Genomic DNA, 26,856 nt, shown 5'->3' on the forward strand with positions numbered 1-26,856 from the left:
TTATAAGGAAGGGGAGGTTGGAAATGGGGCGGATGGTGGTGTCCAGTCCAGGCTTTTATAAGGAAGGGGAGGTTGGAAATGGGGCGGATGGTGGTGTCCAGTCCAGGCTTTTATAAGGAAGGGGAGGTTGGAAATGGGGCGGATGGTGGTGTCCAGGCCAGGCTTTTATAAGGAAGGGGAGGTTGGAAATGGGGCGGATGGTGGTGTCCAGTCCAGGCTTTTATAAGGAAGGGGAGGTTGGAAATGGGGCGGATGGTGGTGTCCAGGCCAGGCTTTTATAAGGAAGGGGAGGTTGGAAATGGGGCGGATGGTGGTGTCCAGGCCAGGCTTTTTAAAGATGGGTTGACTGCAGCTGGATGGTGGAGTCCAGGCCAGGCTTTTTAAAGATGGGTTGACTGCAGCTGTTTTGTAGTTGGAGGGGCAGGGCCTAAAATAAATGTTTGGGTCCACCAGCCACTGTGTCACTCAGGTTTACTACCAGCCCAAATATTGCTTTTCACAAAAATGACACCAACAAAACACTAAAAAACATGCTTTGTAATGTTTCTAAAACAATAAATGTATTGCTAGTAAGAAGTCATGTGGTATATTGTTTAATTTCTTTTAACCAAAATATCACAGATGAGACAAAAAATGTCACCTGCCCCTTTAAGGGTGGGGGGTTACCGTGGTAATGCGACTCGGTCATCAAACCAAATCAAATTTTATTTGTCACATACGTGTTTAGCAGATGCTAGAGCGGGTGTAGCGAAATGCTTGTGCTTCTAGCTCCGACAGTGCAGTAATATCTAACAAGTAATATCTAACAATTTCACAACATATACCCAATACACACAAATCTAGTAAGGAATGGAATTTAAGAATATATACATATATGGACAAGCAATGACAGAGCGGCATGGACTAAGATACAATGGAATATTATAGAATACAGTATATACATATGAGGTAATATGAGTTAGGTTGAGGTCAACAGAGCAGATGAGTCTAGTATATGTCCCTTGATGTGAATGGGAACATTGACATGTTGGGTGATATTGAAATAGCCCAGAACAGCAATGAAAATCAGAGGCAAGTTTTGGGTTTGATGAGTCCAAGTGAATATTCACATCGCCAAGCAACAGTAAGCGAGGGGGAGTGGTTCAGACAGGAATGATTCATTAGCTATAGGAGGACGGTACATAAGGCCAGTGGTCATGGAGCAAGACATTTATAGGCTACGTATTGAAATGGGGAGACCGTAGGGAGAGACGTTATTTAGATTGTAGAGTTATACAGTACAGTGGGGTGGAGCGGGGTCACAGTGGGGTGGAACGGGGTCACAGTGGGGTGGAACGGGGTCACACAGGGAACAACAATAACAGTACAGTGGGGTGGAGCGGGGTCACAGTGGGGTGGAGCGGGGTCACAGTGGGGTGGAGTGGGGTCAGACAGGGAACAACAATAACAGGACAGTGGGGTGGAGCGGGGTCACAGTGGGGTGGAGCGGGGTCACACAGGGAACAACAATAACAGGACAGTGGGGTGGAACGGGGTCACACAGGGAACAACAATAACAGGACAGTGGGGTGGAGCGGGGTCACACAGGGAACAACAATAACAGGACAGTGGGGTGGAGCGGGGTCACAGTGGGGTGGAGCGGGGTCACACAGGGAACAACAATAACAGGACAGTGGGGTGGAGCGGGGTCACACAGGGAACAACAATAACAGGACAGTGGGGTGGAGCGGGGTCAGACAGGGAACAACAATAACAGGACAGTGGGGTGGAACGGGGTCAGACAGGGAACAACAATAACAGGACAGTGGGGTGGAGCGGGGTCACACAGGGAACAACAATAACAGGACAGTGGGGTGGAGCGGGGTCACACAGGGAACAACAATAACAGGACAGTGGGGTGGAGCGGGGTCAGACAGGGAACAACAATAACAGGACAGTGGGGTGGAGCGGGGTCACACAGGGAACAACAATAACAGGACAGTGGGGTGGAGCGGGGTCACACAGGGAACAACAATAACAGGACAGTGGGGTGGAGCGGGGTCAGACAGGGAACAACAATAACAGGACAGTGGGGTGGAGCGGGGTCAGACAGGGAACAACAATAACAGGACAGTGGGGTGGAGCGGGGTCAGACAGGGAACAACAATAACAGGACAGTGGGGTGGAGCGGGGTCACACAGGGAACAACAATAACAGGACAGTGGGGTGGAGCGGGGTCACAGTGGGGTGGAGCGGGGTCAGACAGGGAACAACAACAACAGGACAGTGGGGTGGAGCGGGGTCAGACAGGGAACAACAATAACAGGACAGTGGGGTGGAGCGGGGTCACACAGGGAACAACAATAACAGGACAGTGGGGTGGAGCGGGGTCACACAGGGAACAACAATAACAGGACAGTGGGGTGGAGCGGGGTCACAGTGGGGTGGAGCGGGGTCACACAGGGAACAACAATAACAGGACAGTGGGGTGGAGCGGGGTCACACAGGGAACAACAATAACAGGACAGTGGGGTGGAGCGGGGTCACACAGGGAACAACAATAACAGGACAGTGGGGTGGAGCGGGGTCAGACAGGGAACAACAATAACAGGACAGTGGGGTGGAGCGGGGTCACACAGGGAACAACAATAACAGGACAGTGGGGTGGAGCGGGGTCACACAGGGAACAACAATAACAGGACAGTGGGGTGGAGCGGGGTCACAGTGGGGTGGAGCGGGGTCACAGTGGGGTGGAGCGGGGTCAGACAGGGAACAACAATAACAGGACAGTGGGGTGGAGCGGGGTCAGACAGGGAACAACAATAACAGGACAGTGTGGTGGAGCGGGGTCACACAGGGAACAACAATAACAGGACAGTGGGGTGGAGCGGGGTCACACAGGGAACAACAATAACAGGACAGTGGGGTGGAACGGGGTCAGACAGGGAACAACAACAATAACAGGACAGTGGGGTGGAGCGGGGTCACACAGGGAACAACAATAACAGGACAGTGGGGTGGAGCGGGGTCAGACAGGGAACAACAATAACAGGACAGTGGGGTGGGCGGGGTCACACAGGGAACAACAATAACAGGACAGTGGGGTGGAGCGGGGTCACACAGGGAACAACAATAACAGGACAGTGGGGTGGAGCGGGGTCACACAGGGAACAACAATAACAGGACAGTGGGGTGGAGCGGGGTCAGACAGGGAACAACAATAACAGGACAGTGGGGTGGAGCGGGGTCAGACAGGGAACAACAATAACAGGACAGTGGGGTGGAGCGGGGTCACACAGGGAACAACAATAACAGGACAGTGGGGTGGAGCGGGGTCACAGTGGGGTGGAGCGGGGTCAGACAGGGAACAAACACAACAGGACAGTGGGGTGGAGCGGGGTCAGACAGGGAACAACAATAACAGGACAGTGGGGTGGAGCGGGGTCACACAGGGAACAACAATAACAGGACAGTGGGGTGGAGCGGGGTCACACAGGGAACAACAATAACAGGACAGTGGGGTGGAGCGGGGTCACAGTGGGGTGGAGCGGGGTCACACAGGGAACAACAATAACAGGACAGTGGGGTGGAGCGGGGTCACACAGGGAACAACAATAACAGGACAGTGGGGTGGAGCGGGGTCACACAGGGAACAACAATAACAGGACAGTGGGGTGGAGCGGGGTCACACAGGGAACAACAATAACAGGACAGTGGGGTGGAGCGGGGTCACACAGGGAACAACAATAACAGGACAGTGGGGTGGAGCGGGGTCACACAGGGAACAACAATAACAGGACAGTGGGGTGGAGCGGGGTCACAGTGGGGTGGAGCGGGGTCAGACAGGGAACAACAATAACAGGACAGTGGGGTGGAGCGGGGTCAGACAGGGAACAACAATAACAGGACAGTGTGGTGGAGCGGGGTCACACAGGGAACAACAATAACAGGACAGTGGGGTGGAGCGGGGTCACACAGGGAACAACAATAACAGGACAGTGGGGTGGAACGGGGTCAGACAGGGAACAACAACAATAACAGGACAGTGGGGTGGAGCGGGGTCACACAGGGAACAACAATAACAGGACAGTGGGGTGGAGCGGGGTCAGACAGGGAACAACAATAACAGGACAGTGGGGTGGGCGGGGTCACACAGGGAACAACAATAACAGGACAGTGGGGTGGAGCGGGGTCACACAGGGAACAACAATAACAGGACAGTGGGGTGGAACGGGGTCAGACAGGGAACAACAATAACAGGACAGTGGGGTGGAGCGGGGTCAGACAGGGAACAACAATAACAGGACAGTGGGGTGGAGCGGGGTCAGACAGGGAACAACAATAACAGGACAGTGGGGTGGAGCGGGGTCAGACAGGGAACAACAATAACAGGACAGTGGGGTGGAGCGGGGTCACACAGGGAACAACAATAACAGGACAGTGGGGTGGAGCGGGGTCACAGTGGGGTGGAGCGGGGTCACAGTGGGGTGGAACGGGGTCACACAGGGAACAACAATAAGAACAGGAACATAAAGGAAATGGTAGTAGAATAGAAGTAACAATTTAGCATAGCATAATACAGGAAGGAACTATTTGTAGTCCAATATTTCCATGTGTATTGGGGAAGGGGGGGGTGGGGACAGGGTATAGACTGAGCAGTATAATAAGAGTCTGGTAGCAGCAGCTGGGAGGTGCTGAGGTGCGGAGAATCAGCAGGTGGTCAGTCCAGTTCAAGTGTTCAGCAGTCTGATGGCTTGTAGATAGAAACTGTCTTTGAGCCTGTTGGTATCAGACCTCATGCTCCAATACAGTCTGATGGCTTGTAGATAGAAACTGTCTCTGAGCCTGTTGGTATCAGACCTCATGCTCCAATACAGTCTGATGGCTTGTAGATAGAAACTGTCTCTGAGCCTGTTGGTATCAGACCTCATGCTCCGATACCGTCCGCCAGACGGTAAGGGAGAGAACAGCTCATGGCTGGAGGGTGTGTTGGGTCCTTGATGATGCTGCGGGCCTTCCTCAGGCACCATTTTGAGTAGATGTCCTGGATGGGTGGGAGCACGGTCCCAGTGATGTCCTGGATGGGTGGGAGCACGGTCCCAGTGATGTCCTGGATGGGTGGGAGCACGGTCCCAGTGATGTCCTGGATGGGTGGGAGCGCGGTCCCAGTGATGTCCTGGATGGGTGGGAGCACGGTCCCAGTGATGTCCTGGATGGGTGGGAGCACGGTCCCCGTGATGTCCTGGATGGGTGGGAGCACGGTCCCAGTGATGTCCTGGATGGGTGGGAGCACGGTCCCAGGGATGTCCTGGATGGCTGGGAGCACGGTCCCAGTGATGTCCTGGATGGGTGGGAGCACGGTCCCAGTGATGTCCTGGACAGTCTTCACCACCCTCTGGAGGGCCTTGGGGTCAGAGTTAGAGGTTAGGGTTGGTCTCCAACGCTGTGAGTATCCTGGTTAATAATATTTCCAACGCGTGATCAACCATTATCTAGCACCTGACGAAGCAGATATTTGACCTGTTTTACAGTTTTTAAATCTGAAAACAAAACAGAAGTTAGACTTTGACACCAGGAGACATGCTGAGTGGAATTCTATCATAATATCTCTGCTCAGGCATTCTACAGCCAGTAGGCCTGGTTTTCCTGTTCCTGTCAGCTCGAGCTCTGTCCCAGCCGAGCCATCATCCTAACACTTAGTTAGAGTTTGGGTTATCTTACCTGATGGGGGTATCTTGTTGTGTTCTCTCCAGTTTGTAGCCAGTCCACTGTGCTGTCCCAGCAGAGCCAGCATCCTAACAGGGAAGTATCCTCATAACCACCATGTGATCAACAACACTCTGGAAGGGAACTGCAGCAGCCCGGCCTGGCAGAAGACCCAAGAGCCCCAGACCTTTCCTGCTCTACTGCAGGCTTACGCTGGCTACCAGACCTTCTTCGCTGGGAAATACCTCAACCAGGTAACTACACCTCACCTAACTCTACCACTAACCCTACGCTGGCTACCAGACCTCCTTCACTGGGGAGTACCTCAACCAGGTAACTACACCTCACCTAACTCTACCACTAACCCTACGCTGGCTACCAGACCCCTCCTTCACTGGGAAATACCTCAACCAGGTAACTACACCTCACCTAACTCTACCACTAACCCTACGCTGGCTACCAGACCCCTCCTTCACTGGGGAGTACCTCAACCAGGTAACTACACCTCACCTAACTCTACCACTAACCCTACGCTGGCTACCAGACCTTCTTCACTGGGGAGTATCTCAACCAGGTAACTACACCTCACCTAACTCTACCACTAACCCTACGCTGGCTACCAGACCTTCTTCACTGGGGAGTACCTCAACCAGGTAACTACACCTCACCTAACTCTACCACTAACCCTACGCTGGCTACCAGACCCCTCCTTCACTGGGAAATACCTCAACCAGGTAACTACACCTCACCTAACTCTACCACTAACCCTACGCTGGCTACCAGACCCCTCCTTCACTGGGGAGTACCTCAACCAGGTAACTACACCTCACCTAACTCTACCACTAACCCTACGCTGGCTACCAGACCCCTCCTTCACTGGGGAGTACCTCAACCAGGTAACTACACCTCACCTAACTCTACCACTAACCCTACGCTGGCTACCAGACCCCTCCTTCACTGGGGAATACCTCAACCAGGTAACTACACCTCACCTAACTATACCACTAACCCTACGCTGGCTACCAGACCCCTCCTTCACTGGGAAGTACCTCAACCAGGTAACTACACCTCACCTAACTCTACCACTAACCCTACGCTGGCTACCAGACCTTCTTCACTGGGGAGTACCTCAACCAGGTAACTACACCTCACCTAACTCTACCACTAACCCTACGCTGGCTACCAGACCTTCTTCACTGGGGAGTATCTCAACCAGGTAACTACACCTCACCTAACTCTACCACTAACCCTACGCTGGCTACCAGACCTTCTTCACTGGGGAGTATCTCAACCAGGTAACTACACCTCACCTAACTCTACCACTAACCCTACGCTGGCTACCAGACCCCTCCTTCACTGGGGAGTATCTCAACCAGGTAACTACACCTCACCTAACTCTACCACTAACCCTACGCTGGCTACCAGACCCCTCCTTCACTGGGGAATACCTCAACCAGGTAACTACACCTCACCTAACTCTACCACTAACCCTACGCTGGCTACCAGACCCCTCCTTCACTGGGAAGTACCTCAACCAGGTAACTACACCTCACCTAACTCTACCACTAACCCTACGCTGGCTACCAGACCTCCTTCACTGGGGAGTACCTCAACCAGGTAACTACACCTCACCTAACTCTACCACTAACCCTACGCTGGCTACCAGACCTTCTTCACTGGGGAGTACCTCAACCAGGTAACTACACCTCACCTAACTCTACCACTAACCCTACGCTGGCTACCAGACCCCTCCTTCACTGGGAAGTACCTCAACCAGGTAACTACACCTCACCTAACTCTACCACTAACCCTACGCTGGCTACCAGACCTTCACTGGGGAGTACCTCAACCAGGTAACTACACCTCACCTAACTCTACCACTAACCCTACGCTGGCTACCAGACCCCTCCTTCACTGGGGAGTACCTCAACCAGGTAACTACACCTCACCTAACTCTACCACTAACCCTACGCTGGCTACCAGACCTTCTTCACTGGGGAGTACCTCAACCAGGTAACTACACCTCACCTAACTCTACCACTAACCCTACGCTGGCTACCAGACCTTCTTCACTGGGGAGTACCTCAACCAGGTAACTACACCTCACCTAACTCTACCACTAACCCTACGCTGGCTACCAGACCCCTCCTTCACTGGGGAGTACCTCAACCAGGTAACTACACCTCACCTAACTCTACCACTAACCCTACGCTGGCTACCAGACCTCCTTCACTGGGGAGTACCTCAACCAGGTAACTACACCTCACCTAACTCTACCACTAACCCTACGCTGGCTACCAGACCTCCTTCACTGGGGAGTACCTCAACCAGGTAACTACACCTCACCTAACTCTACCACTAACCCTACGCTGGCTACCAGACCCCTCCTTCACTGGGAAGTACCTCAACCAGGTAACTACACCTCACCTAACTCTACCACTAACCCTACGCTGGCTACCAGACCTTCTTCACTGGGGAGTACCTCAACCAGGTAACTACACCTCACCTAACTCTACCACTAACCCTACGCTGGCTACCAGACCTCCTTCACTGGGGAGTATCTCAACCAGGTAACTACACCTCACCTAACTCTACCACTAACCCTACGCTGGCTACCAGACCTTCTTCACTGGGGAGTACCTCAACCAGGTAACTACACCTCACCTAACTCTACCACTAACCCTACGCTGGCTACCAGACCTTCTTCACTGGGGAGTACCTCAACCAGGTAACTACACCTCACCTAACTCTACCACTAACCCTACGCTGGCTACCAGACCTTCTTCACTGGGGAATACCTCAACCAGGTAACTACACCTCACCTAACTCTACCACTAACCCTACGCTGGCTACCAGACCTTCTTCGCTGGGAAGTACCTCAACCAATTCAATTTAAAAAAGTGTATTTTATCCCAAAGGGGCAATTACTTTGGACAAGGTGAGAGTCTGCAACAATATGACAGCATGCCACAACCATGCCACAACCATACCACAACCATGCCACAACCATTCCACAACCATACCACAACCACACCACACACAGCATCTTCACATCATCATGTCCTATCATGTATGTAGATTACACTGTAAGGGTGATGATCTGTTCCCACACCTCCCTAACTCTCGGAGGACATGTACGAATGGCTTTATCTCAGAGTAGCAGCAGGTTCCCCCCCCGCCCGACTCACACACTATGGATCAATGTATAGACCCACCCCCCCCCCCCGACTCACACACTATGGATCAATGTATAGACCCCCCCCCCCCCCCCCCCCCCCGACTCACACACTATGGATCAATGTATAGACCCCCCCCCCCCCCCGCAACTCACACGCTATGGATCAATGTATAGACCCCCCCCCCCCCCCCCCCCCCCCCGCAACTCACACACTATGGATCAATGTATAGACCCCCCCATCCCCCCCCCCCCGACTCACACACTATGGATCAATGTATAGGAACTCACCCTGTCTGGCTCTGAATCTCTGTGAACTGACTCTCTTTCTGTCTCTCTGACTCTGTCTCTGTGTTTCAGTATGGAAACTGACTATACAGTGGGGAGAACAACTATTTGATACACTGCCGATTTTGCAGGTTTTCCTACTTACAAAGCATGTAGAGGTCTGTAATATTTATCATAGGTACACTTCAACTGTGAGAGACGGAATCTAAAACAAAAATCCAGAAAATCACATTGTATGATTTTTAAGTAATTCATTTGCATTTTATTGCATGACATAAGTATTTGATACATCAGAAAAGCAGAACTTAATATTTGGTACAGAAACCTTTGTTTGCAATTACAGAGATCATACGTTTCCTGTAGGTCTTGACCAGGTTTGCACACACTGCAGCAGGGATTTTGGCCCACTCCTCCATACAGACCTTCTCCAGATCCTTCAGGTTTCGGGGCTGTCGCTGGGCAATACGGACTTTCAGCTCCCTCCAAAGATTTTCTATTGGGTTCAGGTCTGGAGACTGGCTAGGCCACTCCAGGACCTTGAGATGCTTCTTACGGAGCCACTCCTTAGTTGCCTAGGCTGTGTGTTTCGGGTCGCTGTCATGCTGGAAGACCCAGCCACGACCCATCTTCAATGCTCTGAGGGAAGGAGGTTGTTGGCCAAGATCTTGCGATACATGGCCCCATCCATCCTCCCCTCAATACGGTGCAGTCGTCCTGTCCCCTTTGCAGAAAAGCATCCCCAAAGAATGATGTTTCCACCTCCATGCTTCATGGTTGGGATGGTGTTCTTGGGGTTGTACTCATCCTTCTTCTTACTCCAAACACGGCGAGTTTAGACCAAAAAGCTACATTTTTGTCTCATCAGACCACATGACCTTCTCCCATTCCTCCTCTGGATCATCCAGATGGTCATTGGCAAACTTCAGACGGCCTGGACATGCGCTGGCTTGAGCAGGGGGACCTTGCGTGCGCTGCAGGATATTAATCCATGACGGCGTAGTGTGTTACTAATGGTTTTCTTTGAGACTGTGGTCCCAGCTCTCTTCAGGTCATTGACCAGGTCCTGCCGTATAGTTCTGGGCTGATCCCTCACCTTCCTCATGATCATTGATGCCCCACGAGGTGAGATCTTGCATGGAGCCCCAGACCGAGGGTGATTGACCGTCACTTTGAACTTCTTCCATTTTCTAATAATTGCGCCAACAGTTGTTGCCTTCTCACCAAGCTGCTTGCCTATTGTCCTGTAGCCCATCCCAGCCTTGTGCAGGTCTACAATTTTATCCCTAATGTCCTTACACAGCTCTCTGGTCTTGGCCATTGTGGAGAGGTTGGAGGCTGTTTGAGTGTGTGGACAGGTGTCTTTTATACAGGTAACGAGTTCAAACAGGTGCAGTTAATACAGGTAATGAGTGGAGAACAGGAGGGCTTCTTAAAGAAAAACGAACAGGTCTGTGAGAGACGGAATTCTTACTGGTTGGTAGGTGATCAAATACTTATGTCATGCAATAAAATGCAAATGAATTACTTAAAAATCATACAATGTGATTTTCTTGATTTTTTTTTTTGATTCCGTCTCTCACAGTTGAAGTGTACCTATGATAAAAATGACAGACCTCTACATGCTTTGTAAGTAGGAAAACCTGCAAAATCGGCAGTGTATCAAATACTTGTTCTCTCCACTGTACATGTGGTTTAGTATAGAAACTGTCTCTGTCTCTGTTTCAGTATGGGAACCCAGATGCAGGAGGAGTGGAGCATGTTCCTCTGGGATGGGACTACTGGATCGCTCTGGTGAGATTAGATTATCCACTATATCAGTCTAGACTCTGGGGAGATTAGATTATCCACTATATCAGTCTAGACTCTGGGGAGATTAGATTATCCACTATATCAGTCTAGACTCTGGTGAGATTAGATTATCCACTATATCAGTCTAGACTCTGGGGAGATTAGATTATCAACTATATCAGTCTAGACTCTGGGGAGATTAGATTATCCACTATATCAGTCTAGACTCTGGGGAGATTAGATTATCCACTATATCAGTCTAGACTCTGGGGAGATTAGATTATCCACTATATCAGTCTAGACTCTGGGGAGATTAGATTATCCACTATATCAGTCTAGACTCTGGTGAGATTAGATTATCCACTATATCAGTCTAGACTCTGGTGAGATTAGATTATCCACTATATCAGTCTAGACTCTGGGGAGATTAGATTATCCACTATATCAGTCTAGACTCTGGGGAGATTAGATTATCCACTATATCAGTCTCGACTCTGGGGAGATTAGATTATCCACTATATCAGTCTAGACTCTGGGGAGATTAGATTATCCACTATATCAGTCTAGACTCTGGGGAGATTAGATTATCCACTATATCAGTCTAGACTCTGGGGAGATTAGATTATCCACTATATCAGTCTAGACTCTGGGGAGATTAGATTATCCACTATATCAGTCTAGACTCTGGGGAGATTAGATTATCCACTATATCAGTCTAGACTCTGGGGAGATTAGATTATCCACTATATCAGTCTAGACTCTGGTGAGATTAGATTATCCACTATATCAGTGTAGACTCTGGGGAGATTAGATTATCCACTATATCAGTCTAGACTCTGGGGAGATTAGATTATCCACTATATCAGTCTAGACTCTGGGGAGATTAGATTATCCACTATATCAATCTCGACTCTGGTGAGATTAGATTATCCACTATATCAGTCTAGACTCTGGGGAGATTAGATTATCCACTATATCAGTCTAGACTCTGGGGAGATTAGATTATCCACTATATCAGTCTAGACTCTGGTGAGATTAGATTATCCACTATATCAGTGTAGACTCTGGGGAGATTAGATTATCCACTATATCAGTCTAGACTCTGGGGAGATTAGATTATCCACTATATCAGTCTAGACTCTGGGGAGATTAGATTATCCACTATATCAATCTCGACTCTGGTGAGATTAGATTATCCACTATATCAGTCTAGACTCTGGGGAGATTAGATTATCCACTATATCAGTCTAGACTCTGGGGAGATTAGATTATCCACTATATCAGTGTAGACTCTGGGGAGATTAGATTATCCACTATATCAGTCTAGACTCTGGGGAGATTAGATTATCCACTATATCAGTCTAGACTCTGGGGAGATTAGATTATCCACTATATCAATCTCGACTCTGGTGAGATTAGATTATCCACTATATCAGTCTAGACTCTGGGGAGATTAGATTATCCACTATATCAGTCTAGACTCTGGGGAGATTAGATTATCCACTATATCAGTCTAGACTCTGGGGAGATTAGATTATCCACTATATCAGTCTAGTCTCTGGTGCGAACAACAACACTTCACCTCAGTAGTCTACAAATATACTCTGTCTCTGTTCTATTCAGGAGAGGAACTCTAAGTACTACAACTATACTCTGTCTCTGTTCTATTCAGGAGAGGAACTCTAAGTACTACAACTATACTCTGTCTCTGTTCTATTCAGGAGAGGAACTCTAAGTACTACAACTATACTCTGTCTCTGTTCTATTCAGGAGAGGAACTCTAAGTACTACAACTATACTCTGTCTGTGAATGGGAAGCCTAAGAAACATGGAGGGAACTACAGCGAAGACTACCTGACAGACGTACTGGTGAGAACAGCTGTTAGTAATCCTGCTGAAGGACACAGAATACCCTGCATTACTGGAAACGACTGTCCCTGTCCACTAACTCATGGTCAGATCACTACAGCATCCATCTGGGATCAACTCCTGTGTAACTACCTCTACCTCTGTCCTCTCTAGACCAACATGTCTCTAGACTTCCTCCAGTATAAATCTAACTACCGCCCGTTTTTCATGATGGTGTCGACCCCAGCCCCCCACTCCCCTTGGACCTCCGCCCCGCAGTACCAGGACCGCTTCAAGGATCTCAAGGCCCCCCGAGACCCCAACTTCAACGTCCATGGGAAGGTAGGCTCCAAACATGGCAACCCCAACACCGTACCACCACACTACAGCACCTAACCCCAACACTACAGCACCTAACCCCAACACTACAGCACCTAACCCCAACACCACCATACCACCACACTACAGCACCTAACCCCAACACCACCATACCACCACACTACAGCACCTAACCCCACCACACTACAGCACCTAACCCTAACACCACCATACCACCACACTACAGCACCTAACCTCAACACTACAGCACCTAACACCACCATACCACCACACTACAGCACCTAACCCCAACACTACAGCACCTAACACCACCATACCACCACACTACAGCACCTAACCCCAACACTACAGCACCTAACACCACCATACCACCACACTACAGCACCTAACACCACCATACCACCACACTACAGCACCTAACCCCAACACCACCACACTACAGCACCTAACCCCAACACCACCACACTACAGCACCTAACCCCGACACCACTACACTACAGCACCTAACCCCAACAACACCACACTACAGCACCTAACCCCAACACCACCACACTACAGCACCTAACACCACCACACTACAGCACCTAACCCCAACACCACCACACTACAGCACCTAACCCCAACACCACCACCACCACACTACAGCACCTAACACCAACACCACCACACTACAGCACCTAACCCCACCACCACCACACTACAGCACCTAACCCCACCACACTACAGCACCTAACCCCAACACCACCATATTACAGCACCTAACCCCAACACCACCACCACCACACTACAGCACCTAACACCAACACCACCACACTACAGCACCTAACACCAACACCACCACACTACAGCACCTAACCCCACCACACTACAGCACCTAACCCCAACACCACCATACCACCACACTACAGCACCTAACCCCACCACACTACAGCACCTAACCCTAACACCACCATACCACCACACTACAGCACCTAACCCCACCACACTACAGCACCTAACCCCAACACCACCATACCACCACACTACAGCACCTAACCTCAACACTACAGCACCTAACCCCAACACCACCATACCACCACACTAAAGCACCTAACCCCACCACACTACAGCACCTAACCCTAACACCACCATACCACCACACTACAGCACCTAACCTCAACACTACAGCACCTAACCCCAACACCACCATACCACCACACTACAGCACCTAACCCCAACACTACAGCACCTAACCCTAACACCACCATACCACCACACTACAGCACCTAACCCTAACACCACCACACTACAGCACCTAACCCCACCACCACCACACTACAGCACCTAACCCCAACACCACCACACTACAGCACCTAACCCCAACACCACCACACTACAGCACCTAACCCCAACACCACCACACTACAGCACCTAACCCCAACACCACTATACCACCACACTGCAGCACCTAACCCCAACACTACAGCACCTAACCCCAACACCACCACACTACAGCACCTAACCCCAACACCACCACACTACAGCACCTAACCCCAACACCACTATACCACTACACTACAGCACCTAACCCCAACACCACCACACTACAGCACCTAACCCCAACACCACCACACTGCAGCACCTAACCCCAACACTACAGCACCTAACCCCACCACCACCACACTACAGCACCTAACCCCACCACCACCACACTACAGCACCTAACCCCAACACCACCACACTACAGCACCTAACCCCAACACCACCACACTACAGCACCTAACCCCAACACTACAGCACCTAACACCAACACCACCACACTACAGCACCTAACCCCAACACTACAGCACCTAACCACCATACCATACCACCACACTACAGCACCTAACCCCAACACCACCACACTACAGCACCTAACCCCAACACCACCACACTACAGCACCTAACCCCAACACTACAGCACCTAACCCCAACACCACCACACTACAGCACCTAACCCCAACACCACCACACTACAGCACCTAACCCCAACACTACAGCACCTAACCCCACCATACCACTATACCACCACACTACAGCACCTAACCCCAACACCACCACACTACAGCACCTAACCCCAACACCACCACACTACAGCACCTAACCCCAACACCACCACACTACAGCACCTAACCCCAACACCACCACACTACAGCACCTAACCCCAACACTACAGCACCTAACCCCAACACCACTATACCACCACACCTTAGCACCTAACACCATCATACCACCACACTACAGCACCTAACCCCAACACCACCACACTGCAGCACCTAACCCCAACACCACCACACTACAGCACCTAACCCCAACACCACCACACTACAGCACCTAACCCCACCACCACTATACCACCACACTACAGCACCTAACCCCAACACCACTATACCACCACACTACAGCACCTAACCTCAACACCACCACACTACAGCACCTAACCCCAACATTACAGCACCTAACACCACCATACCACCACACTACAGCACCTAACCCCAACACCACCACACAACAGCACCTAACCCCAACACTACAGCACCTAACCCCACCACCACCACACTACAGCACCTAACCCCAACACCACCACACTACAGCACCTAACCCCAACACCACCACACTACAGCACCTAACCCCAACACCACCACACTACAGCACCTAACCCCAACACCACCACACTACAGCACCTAACACCACCACCACCACACTACAGCACCTAACCCCAACACTACAGCACCTAACCCCAACACCACTATACCACCACACTACAGCACCTAACCCCAACACCACCACACTACAGCACCTAACCCCAACACCACCACACTACAGCACCTAACCCCAACACCACCACACTACAGCAACTAACCCCACCACCACCACACTACAGCACCTAACCCCAACACCACCACACTACAGCACCTAACCCCAACACTACAGCACCTAACCCCAACACCACCACACTACAGCACCTAACCCCAACACCACCACACTACAGCACCTAACCCCAACACCACCACACTACAGCACCTAACCCCAACACCACCACACTACATTACCTAACCTCAACACCACCACACTACAGCACCTAACCCCAACACTACAGCACCTAACACCACCATACCACCACACTACAGCACCTAACCCCAACACCACCACACTACAGCACCTAACCCCAACACTACAGCACCTAACCCCAACACCACCACACTACAGCACCTAACCCCAACACCACCACACTACAGCACCTAACCCCAACACCACCACACTACAGCACCTAACCTCAACACCACCACACTACAGCACCTAACCCCAACACTACAGCACCTAACACCACCATACCACCACACTACAGCACCTAACCCCAACACCACCACACTACAGCACCTAACCCCAACACCACCACACTACAGCACCTAACCCCAACACTACAGCACCTAACCCCAACACCACCACACTACAGCACCTAACCCCAACACCACCACACTACAGCACCTAACCCCAACACCACCATACCACCACACTACAGCACCTAACCCCAACACCACCACACTACAGCACCTAACCCCAACACCACCACACTACAGCACCTAACCCCAACACCACCACACCACAGCACCTAACCCCAACACCACCACACTACAGCACCTAACCCCAACACCACCACACTACAGCACCTAACCCCAACACCACTATACCACTACACTACAGCACCTAACCCCAACACCACCACACTACAGCACCTAACCCCAACACCACCACACTACAGCACCTAACCCCAACACCACCACACTACAGCACCTAACCCCAACACCACCACACTACAGCACCTAACCCCAACACCACCACACTACAGCACCTAACCCCAACACCACCACACTACAGCACCTAACCCCAACACCACCACACTACAGCACCTAACCCCACCACCACCACACTACAGCACCTAACCCCAACACCACCACACTACAGCACCTAACCCCAACACCACCACACTACAGCACCTAACACCACCACACTACAGCACCTAACCCCAACACCACCACACTACAGCACCTAACCCTAACACCACCACACTACAGCACCTAACCCCACCACCACCACACCACAGCACCTAACCCCAACACCACCACACTACAGCACCTAACCCCAACACCATCCCACCACACTACAGCACCTAACCCCAACACCACCACCACCACACTACAGCACCTAACCCCAACACCACCACACTACAGCACCTAACCCCAACACCACCACACTACAGCACCTAACCCCAACACCACCACACTACAGCACCTAACCCCACCACCACCACACTACAGCACCTAACCCCAACACCACCACACTACAGCACCTAACCCCACCACACTACAGCACCTAACCCCAACACCAGCACACTCCAGGACCTAACCGAAAGGTCGCTGGTTTGAAGCCCCGAGATGTTCTTCTCTTGAGCAAGGCAGTTAACCCTAACAACAACTGCTTCCCGGGCTCTGATGACGTGGACGTGGATTAAGGCAGCCCCCCGCACCTCTCTGATTCAGAGGGGTGGGGTTAAATGTGGAAGACACATTTCAGTTGAATGCATTCAGTTGTACAACTGACTAGATATCCCCCTTCCTTTCCCTTTCCAACTGTCTGATGGCCATTTCTGAACTCTCACCAAACAATAGAGACCTACCAGTTAAGAACTGCTCTCTCTTTACCATAATAACCATAATCTCTTGCCCATCTCTCAACCCCCCTCACTCTCCCCCTCCCTCCCCCTCCCTCTCCTCCTCCCTCCCTCTCCGCTCCCCCCTCCCTCTCCCCCTCCCTCCCTCTCCCTCTCCCCCTTTCTCCGCTCCCCTCTCCTCCAGGACAAGCACTGGTTGATCAGACAGGCTAAGACTCCTATGACCAACTCCTCTATTGAGTTACTGGATGATGCCTTCAGGAAACGGTTAGTAGCACCTCTCTCCTCCTCTTCTCTCTCCTCCTGTCTTCTCTCCTCCTCCTGTCTTCTCTCCTCCACCTCCTCCTGTCTTCTCTCTCCTCCTCCTCCTGTCTTCTCTCCTCCTCCTCCTCCTGTCTTCTCTCTCCTCCTCCTCCTCCTGTCTTCTCTCCTCCTCCTCCTCCTCCTGTCTTCTCTCTCCTCCTGTCTTCTCTCCTCCTCCTCCTCCTGTCTTCTCTCCTCCTCCTCCTCCTGTCTTCTCTCTCCTCCTCCTCCTCCTCCTGTCTTCTCTCTCCTCCTCCTCCTCCTCCTGTCTTCTCTCCTCCTCCTCTTCCTCCTGTCTTCTCTCTCCTCCTGTCTTCTCTCTCCTCCTCCTCCTGTCTTCTCTCCTCCTCCTCCTCCTCCTGTCTTCTCTCCTCCTCCTCCTCCTCCCGTCTTCTCTCTCCTCCTCCTCCTCCTCCTGTCTTCTCTCCTCCTCCTCCTCCTCCTCCTCCTCCTCCTGTCTTCTCTCCTCCTCCTCCTCCTCCTCCTGTCTTCTCTCTCCTCCTCCTCCTCCTCCTGCTGTCTTCTCTCTCCTCCTGTCTCCTCCTCCTGTTCTTCCTCTTCCTCTTCCTCCCGGACCACCACCTCCTCTTTTACTCTTCTGGAGCTGGTTCCCTTTCCCACCCCATGTCAATCTAGCAAACCAGGCAACTAAAAGCAACTTTCTAAACAATGTTTTGGTTCGTTTCTAGCTTGTTAGCCAGCTAGCTAACGTTAAGTTAGCTGGCTAGCCAGTTCAAATAATGACCATATCATATAGCTGACAACGTCTTTACTTTGGCTAATTTGTATTAATTATTACAGGAAAATAAACTCACAATAAGGTCATTATTTACAAGTTAATGGTGAGCTAATTACAGAAAATAGCTTACAGTTGGGAGTGGGACTAAATAATAATAATAATATGCCATTTAGCAGACGCTTTTATCCAAAGCGACTTACAGTCATGTGCGCATACATTTTTACGTATGGGTGGTCCCGGGGATCGAACCCCACTACCTTGGCGTTACAAGCGCCATGCTCTACCAGCTGAGCTACAGAGGACCACAGTTCTCAGCCATAAAAGCAGGGCATTCTACCAGAGAAGTGTAGAACTTGGACACCGTCTCGTTGGCTTAACGTTATTTCCTAATTTGACTTTGGTGCAGGTCATGTTGTTCTTTACATTACCATCTCTGGTAAACTGCCCCCGGGACCACCCATACGTAAAAATGTATGCACACATGACTGTAAGTCGCTTTGGATAAAAGCGTCTGCTAAATGGCATATTATTATTATTATTATTATTATTATTATTAAACACACACTATATCAAATCTTACGTTTATTTGTCACATGCACAGTATACAGAAGGTGTAAACGGTACATTGAAATGGTTACTTGCATAGTGGAGTCTTTTGTTTACACATGTAGCTAGCTAGCTAAACAATTAACCATAATCACAACTCGTTACTACCCTGCATGAATCTACAGGTAGCTAAAGCTAACCAACTAGGTTCAATGTTAGCTAGCTAGCTAACATTAGGCTATAACTAGCAATACAAATGGCTCTGAGATACGATAATATTACTACACAGATTATACACGTAACGTTAGCTAGCGAGTCTGCCAGCTAACGTTAGCTAGCTAGCTAACAGTACGCTTTAACTTGCATTGAAAACGATTTTCTGACAAAATTAGAAACATATAATATCTGAAAATGTAGCTAGATACACTCTCTTACCCGTATACATGGATGAACGCTTCTCCCTCTCTGTCACGGATGCCATGGTTGCCCTTAGTTTGAAGATGTAATCCGGAGACAGGTGTTTTTTGCAGTTCTGCCAATCCGAACTCATCTCTCAGCATGACCAGCCCATCCATTATCTCAGCCAATCATGGCTAGCGGGAAGGTTCCTCTCTGTTTCCGTGGTTAAACCAACCGGGCTCGTAATTTAAGAATTGTATTTGTATTTACAGATCCCATACAAGTTTGTTATTAAGGCACATGAAAGTTCACATGTTCCAGAAGGCATTTCTGCCCAAAAAACGCAAATTGATAAAACATTTTAATAATTGTTTAAATGCCTCTCCTGTGAAATAGTGATGTGCGACATACGCCTAGTTTCCTGAAACGAGTCACCTTTATGAGTTATAATGTGTGTCCCCCCCCCCCCCCCCCCACTAGGTGGCGTACTCTGCTGTCAGTGGATGACCTGGTGGAGAAGGTGGTTAAGAGGTTAGAGGTCAGAGGTGAATTGGAGAACACTTACATCATCTTCACCTCAGACAACGGATACCACACAGGTACACACACACAGACACACACACAGACACACACAGACACACACACACACACACACACAGACACACACACACACACACACAGACACACACACACAGACACACACACACACAGACACACACAGACACACACACACACACACACACACACACACACGTACAGGTACTCATGCCTCACACACACCGCTGACTCCTCCCCCCCAGGTCAGTTCTCTCTCCCCCCCAGGTCAGTTCTCTCTCCCCCTGGATAAGAGGCAGCTCTCTCCCCCCCCCAGGTCAGTTTTCTCTCCCCCTGGATAAGAGGCAGCTCTCTCCCCCCCCAGGTCAGTTCTCTCTCCCCCCAGGTCAGTTCTCTCTCCCCCTGGATAAGAGGCAGCTCTCTCCCCCCCAGGTCAGTTCTCTCTCCCCCTGGATAAGAGGCAGCTCTCTCCCCCCCCAGGTCAGTTCTCTCTCCCCCTGGATAAGAGGCAGCTCTCTCCCCCCCCAGGTCAGTTCTCTCTCCCCCTGGATAAGAGGCAGCTCTCTCCCCCCCAGGTCAGTTCTCTCTCCCCCTGGATAAGAGGCAGCTCTCTCCCCCCCAGGTCAGTTCTCTCTCCCCCTGGATAAGAGGCAGCTCTCTCCCCCCCCAGGTCAGTTCTCTCTCCCCCTGGATAAGAGGCAGCTCTCTTTCCCCCCCAGGTCAGTTCTCTCTCCCCCTGGATAAGAGGCAGCTCTCTCCCCCCCAGGTCAGTTCTCTCTCCCCCTGGATAAGAGGCAGCTCTCTCCCCCCCCCAGGTCAGTTCTCTCTCCCCCTGGATAAGAGGCAGCTCTCTCCCCCCAGGTCAGTTCTCTCTCCCCCTGGATAGGAGGCAGCTCTCTCCCCCCCAGGTCAGTTCTCTCTCCCCCTGGATAAGAGGCAGCTCTCTCCCCCCCCCAGGTCAGTTCTCTCTCCCCCTGGATAAGAGGCAGCTCTCCCCCCCCCCCAGGTCAGTTCTCTCTCCCCCTGGATAAGAGGCAGCTCTCCCCCCCCAGGTCAGTTCTCTCTCCCCCTGGATAAGAGGCAGCTCTCTCCCCCCCCAGGTCAGTTCTCTCTCCCCCTGGATAAGAGGCAGCTCTCTCCCCCCCCCAGGTCAGTTCTCTCTCCCCCTGGATAAGAGGCAGCTCTCTCCCCCCCAGGTCAGTTCTCTCCCCCCCCAGGTCAGTTCTCTCTCCCCCTGGATAAGAGGCAGCTCTCTCCCCCCCAGGTCAGTTCTCTCTCCCCCTGGATAAGAGGCAGCTCTCTCCCCCCCCAGGTCAGTTCTCTCTCCCCCTGGATAAGAGGCAGCTCTCTCCCCCCCAGGTCAGTTCTCTCTCCCCCTGGATAAGAGGCAGCTCTCTCCCCCCCCAGGTCAGTTCTCTCTCCCCCTGGATAAGAGGCAGCTCTCTCCCCTCCAGGTCAGTTCTCTCTCCCCCTGGATAAGAGGCAGCTCTCTCCCCCCCAGGTCAGTTCTCTCCCCCCCCAGGTCAGTTCTCTCTCCCCCTGGATAAGAGGCAGCTCTCTCCCCCCCAGGTCAGTTCTCTCTCCCCCTGGATAAGAGGCAGCTCTCTCCCCCCCCAGGTCAGTTCTCTCTCCCCCTGGATAAGAGGCAGCTCTCTCCCCCCCCAGGTCAGTTCTCTCTCCCCCTGGATAAGAGGCAGCTCTCTCCCCCCCAGGTCAGTTCTCTCTCCCCCTGGATAAGAGGCAGCTCTCTCCCCTCCAGGTCAGTTCTCTCTCCCCCTGGATAAGAGGCAGCTCTCTCCCCCCCAGGTCAGTTCTCTCTCCCCCTGGATAAGAGGCAGCTGTATGAGTCGGATATAAGAGTTCCTCTACTGATCCGAGGGCCCAACATCAAGCCTAACCAGACCACCGGGCTAGCGGTCCAGAACGTTGACCTGGGTCCTACCATCCTGGACATGGCTGGTTATAACGTCAACAAGACTACCATGGATGGCATGTCCTTCCTGCCTGTCCTGGTGAGAATCCATACAGCAACCACAACTAGACTATCACACCAAGTACACAAAACCACAGTCTAGTACAACACAGCCTAGTACAACACAGTCTAGTACAACACAGTCTAGTACAACACAGTCTAGTACAACACAGTCTATTACAACACAGTCTAGTACAACACAGTCTAGTACAACACAGTCTATTACAACACAGTCTAGTACAACACAGTCTAGTACAACACAGTCTAGTACAACACAGTCTAGTACAACACAGTCTAGTACAACACAGTCTAGTACACCACAGCCTAGTACAACACAGTCTAGTACAACACAGTCTAGTACAACACAGTCTAGTACAACACAGTCTAGTACACAACAGTCTAGTACAACACAGTCTAGTACAACACAGTCTAGTACAACACAGTCTAGTACACCACAGTCTAGTACAACACAGTCTAGTACAACACAGTCTAGTACACCACAGTCTATTACACCACAGTCTAGTACAACACAGTCTAGTACAACACAGTCTAGTACAACACAGTCTAGTACACCACAGTCTAGTACAACACAGTCTAGTACAACACAGTCTAGTTCAACACAGTCTATTACAACACAGTCTATTACAACACAGTCTAGTACAACACAGTCTAGTTCAACACAGTCTAGTACAACACATTCTAGTACAACACAGTCTAGTTCAACACAGTCTAGTACAACACAGTCTAGTACAACACAGTCTAGTACAACACAGTCTAGTACAACACAGTCTATTACAACACAGTCTATTACAACACAGTCTAGTACAACAGTCTAGTACAACACAGTCTAGTACAACAGTCTATTACAACACAGTCTAGTACAACACAGTCTATTACAACACAGTCTAGTACAACAGTCTAGTACAACACAGTCTAGTACAACAGTCTATTACAACACAGTCTATTACAACACAGTCTATTACAACAGTCTAGTACAACACAGTCTAGTACAACACAGTCTAGTACAACACAGTCTAGTACAACACAGTCTAGTACAACACAGTCTATTACAACACAGTCTAGTACAACACAGTCTATTACAACACAGTCTAGTACAACAGTCTAGTACAACACAGTCTAGTACAACACAGTCTATTACAACACAGTCTATTACAACACAGTCTAGTACAACAGTCTATTACAACACAGTCTAGTACAACACAGTCTAGTACAACACAGTCTAGTACAACACAGTCTAGTACAACAGTCTATTACAACACAGTCTATTACAACACAGTCTAGTACAACACAGTCTATTACAACACAGTCTATTACAACACAGTCTATTACAACACAGTCTAGTACAACAGTCTATTACAACACAGTCTAGTACAACACAGTCTAGTACAACACAGTCTATTACAACACAGTCTAGTACAACAGTCTATTACAACACAGTCTATTACAACACACTCTAGTACAACACAGTCTAGTACAACACAGTCTATTACAACACAGTCTAGTACAACAGTCTAGTACAACAGTCTATTACAACACAGTCTAGTACAACACAGTCTAGTACAACAGTCTAGTACAACACAGTCTATTACAACACAGTCTATTACAACACAGTCTATTACAACACAGTCTAGTACAACACAGTCTAGTACAACAGTCTAGTACAACACAGTCTAGTACAACACAGTCTATTACAACACAGTCTAGTACAACACAGTCTAGTACAACACAGTCTAGTACAACACAGTCTAGTACAACACAGTCTAGTACAACAGTCTAGTTCAACACAGTCTAGTACAACACAGTCTAGTACAACACAGTCTATTACAACAGTCTAGTACAACACAGTCTAGTACAACACAGTCTATTACAACACAGTCTAGTACAACACAGTCTAGTACAACACAGTCTAGTACAACAGTCTATTACAACAGTCTAGTACAACACAGTCTAGTACAACACAGTCTATTACAACACAGTCTATTACAACACAGTCTATTACAACACAGTCTATTACAACACAGTCTAGTACAACACAGTCTAGTACAACACAGTCTATTACAACACAGTCTATTACAACAGTCTAGTTCAACACAGTCTAGTACAACACAGTCTATTACAACACAGTCTAGTACAACACAGTCTAGTACAACACAGTCTAGTACAACACAGTCTAGTACAACACAGTCTATTACAACACAGTCTAGTACAACAGTCTATTACAACACAGTCTAGTACAACAGTCTAGTACAACACAGTCTAGTACAACACAGTCTAGTACAACACAGTCTAGTACAACACAGTCTAGTACAACACAGTCTAGTACAACACAGTCTATTACAACACAGTCTAGTACAACACAGTCTAGTACAACACAGTCTCTAGTACAACACAGTCTAGTACAACAGTCTAGTACAACACAGTCTATTACAACACAGTCTAGTACAACACAGTCTAGTACAACGCAGTCTAGTACAACGCAGTCTAGTACAACACAGTCTAGTACAACACAGTCTAGTACAACACAGTCTATTACAACAGAGTCTAGACATGGTGGTAGTTGTGTGTTCTGTGAACAGTGTGTAACTGGTATTCATCTGAATACTGTGTGTGTGTTCTGTGAACAGTGTGTAACTGGTATTCATCTGAATACTGTGTGTGTGTTCTGTGAACAGTGTGTAACTGGTATTCATCTGAATACTGTGTGTGTGTTCTGTGAACAGTGTGTAACTGGTATTCATCTGAATACTGTGTGTGTGTTCTGTGAACAGTGTGTAACTGGTATTCATCTGAATACTGTGTGTGTGTTCTGTGAACAGTGTGTAACTGGTATTCATCTGAATACTGTGTGTGTGTTCTGTGAACAGTGTGTAACTGGTATCCATCTGAATCCTGTGTGTGTGTTCTGTGAACAGTGTGTAACTGGTATTCTTCTGAATCCTGTGTGTGTGTTCTGTGAACAGTGTGTAACTGGTATTCATCTGAATACTGTGTGTGTGTTCTGTGAACAGTGTGTAACTGGTATTCATCTGAATACTGTGTGTGTGTTCTGTGAACAGTGTGTAACTGGTATTCATCTGAATACTGTGTGTGTGTTCTGTGAACAGTGTGTAACTGGTATTCATCTGAATACTGTGTGTGTGTTCTGTGAACAGTGTGTAACTGGTATCCATCTGAATCCTGTGTGTGTGTTCTGTGAACAGTGTGTAACTGGTATCCATCTGAATCCTGTGTGTGTGTTCTGTGAACAGTGTGTAACTGGTATTCATCTGAATCCTGTGTGTGTGTTCTGTGAACAGTGTGTAACTGGTATTCATCTGAATACTGTGTGTGTGTTCTGTGAACAGTGTGTAACTGGTATTCATCTGAATACTGTGTGTGTGTTCTGTGAACAGTGTGTAACTGGTATTCATCTGAATACTGTGTGTGTGTTCTGTGTGTGTCAGGGGGGATCAGTGAACAGCTCAACGTGGAGGACAGACTTCCTGGTGGAGTATGAAGGGGAGGGGTCTGATGTGGCTGATCCAGCTTGCCCCCTGCTGGGCCCGGGGGTCTCCGAGTGTTTCCCTGACTGTGTGTGTGAGGATTCCTTTAACAACACGTACGCCTGCGTTCGGACCGTCAGCCCCTTTACCAACCTCCAGTACTGCGAGTTTGATGACAACGAGGTAACAGAGGGAGAGAACTATCACCTTTAGTCACAATATGTTTGTGTTAGGGATGTGTATATGTCTCACCCATAGAAATAGAATGAAGTTCCTGCTTTACTGCTATGGGGACACTCAACATGGCCGCCAGTCCACCCATAGAAATAGAATGAAGTTCCTGCTGTACTGCTATGGGGACACTCAACATGGCCGCCAGTCCACCCATAGAAATAGAATGAAGTTCCTGCTGTACTGCTATGGGGACACTCAACATGGCCGCCAGTCCACCCATAGAAATAGAATGAAGTTCCTGCTTTACTGCTATGGGGACACTCAACATGGCCGCCAGTCCACCCATAGAAATAGAATGAAGTTCCTGCTTTACTGCTATGGGGACACTCAACATGGCCGTAGAAATAGAATGAAGTTCCTGCTTTACTGCTATGGGGACACTCAACATGGCCGCCAGTCCAGCCATAGAAATAGAATGAAGTTCCTGCTTTACTGCTATGGGGACACTCAACATGGCCGCCAGTCCACCCATAGAAATAGAATGAAGTTCCTGCTTTACTGCTATGGGGACACTCAACATGGCCGCCAGTCCAGCCATAGAAATAGAATGAAGTTCCTGCTGTACTGCTATGGGGACACTCAACATGGCCGCCAGTTTACCCATAGAAATAGAATGAAGTTCCTGCTGTACTGCTATGGGGACACTCAACATGGCCGCCAGTCCACCCATAGAAATAGAATGAAGTTCCTGCTTTACTGCTATGGGGACACTCAACATGGCCGCCAGTCCACCCATAGAAATAGAATGAAGTTCCTGCTTTACTGCTATGGGGACACTCAACATGGCCGCCA

At 49.7% G+C, this 26,856-nt stretch overlaps 1 protein-coding gene across 1 annotated transcript in view; it reads left to right on the forward strand.

Annotated features, from left to right (window-relative positions):
- LOC311122268 (N-acetylglucosamine-6-sulfatase-like) overlaps window positions 1-26,856 on the forward strand; it is a 48,515-nt gene that overhangs the window by 13,546 nt on the left and 8,113 nt on the right. The window contains exons 3-10 of the mRNA XM_084196657.1: window positions 5,733-5,939; window positions 10,874-10,939; window positions 12,707-12,805; window positions 12,959-13,126; window positions 17,998-18,080; window positions 20,281-20,399; window positions 22,162-22,367; window positions 25,792-26,013. Of these exons, the coding sequence (XP_084052783.1) occupies window positions 5,733-5,939; window positions 10,874-10,939; window positions 12,707-12,805; window positions 12,959-13,126; window positions 17,998-18,080; window positions 20,281-20,399; window positions 22,162-22,367; window positions 25,792-26,013 (1,170 nt within the window). The remainder of the gene's footprint in view (window positions 1-5,732; window positions 5,940-10,873; window positions 10,940-12,706; window positions 12,806-12,958; window positions 13,127-17,997; window positions 18,081-20,280; window positions 20,400-22,161; window positions 22,368-25,791; window positions 26,014-26,856) is intronic.

This window comes from Coregonus lavaretus (assembly GCF_964263955.1).
Source record: "Coregonus lavaretus genome assembly, contig: HAP1_SCAFFOLD_259, whole genome shotgun sequence".
Classification (NCBI taxonomy): Eukaryota; Metazoa; Chordata; class Actinopteri; order Salmoniformes; family Salmonidae; genus Coregonus; species Coregonus lavaretus.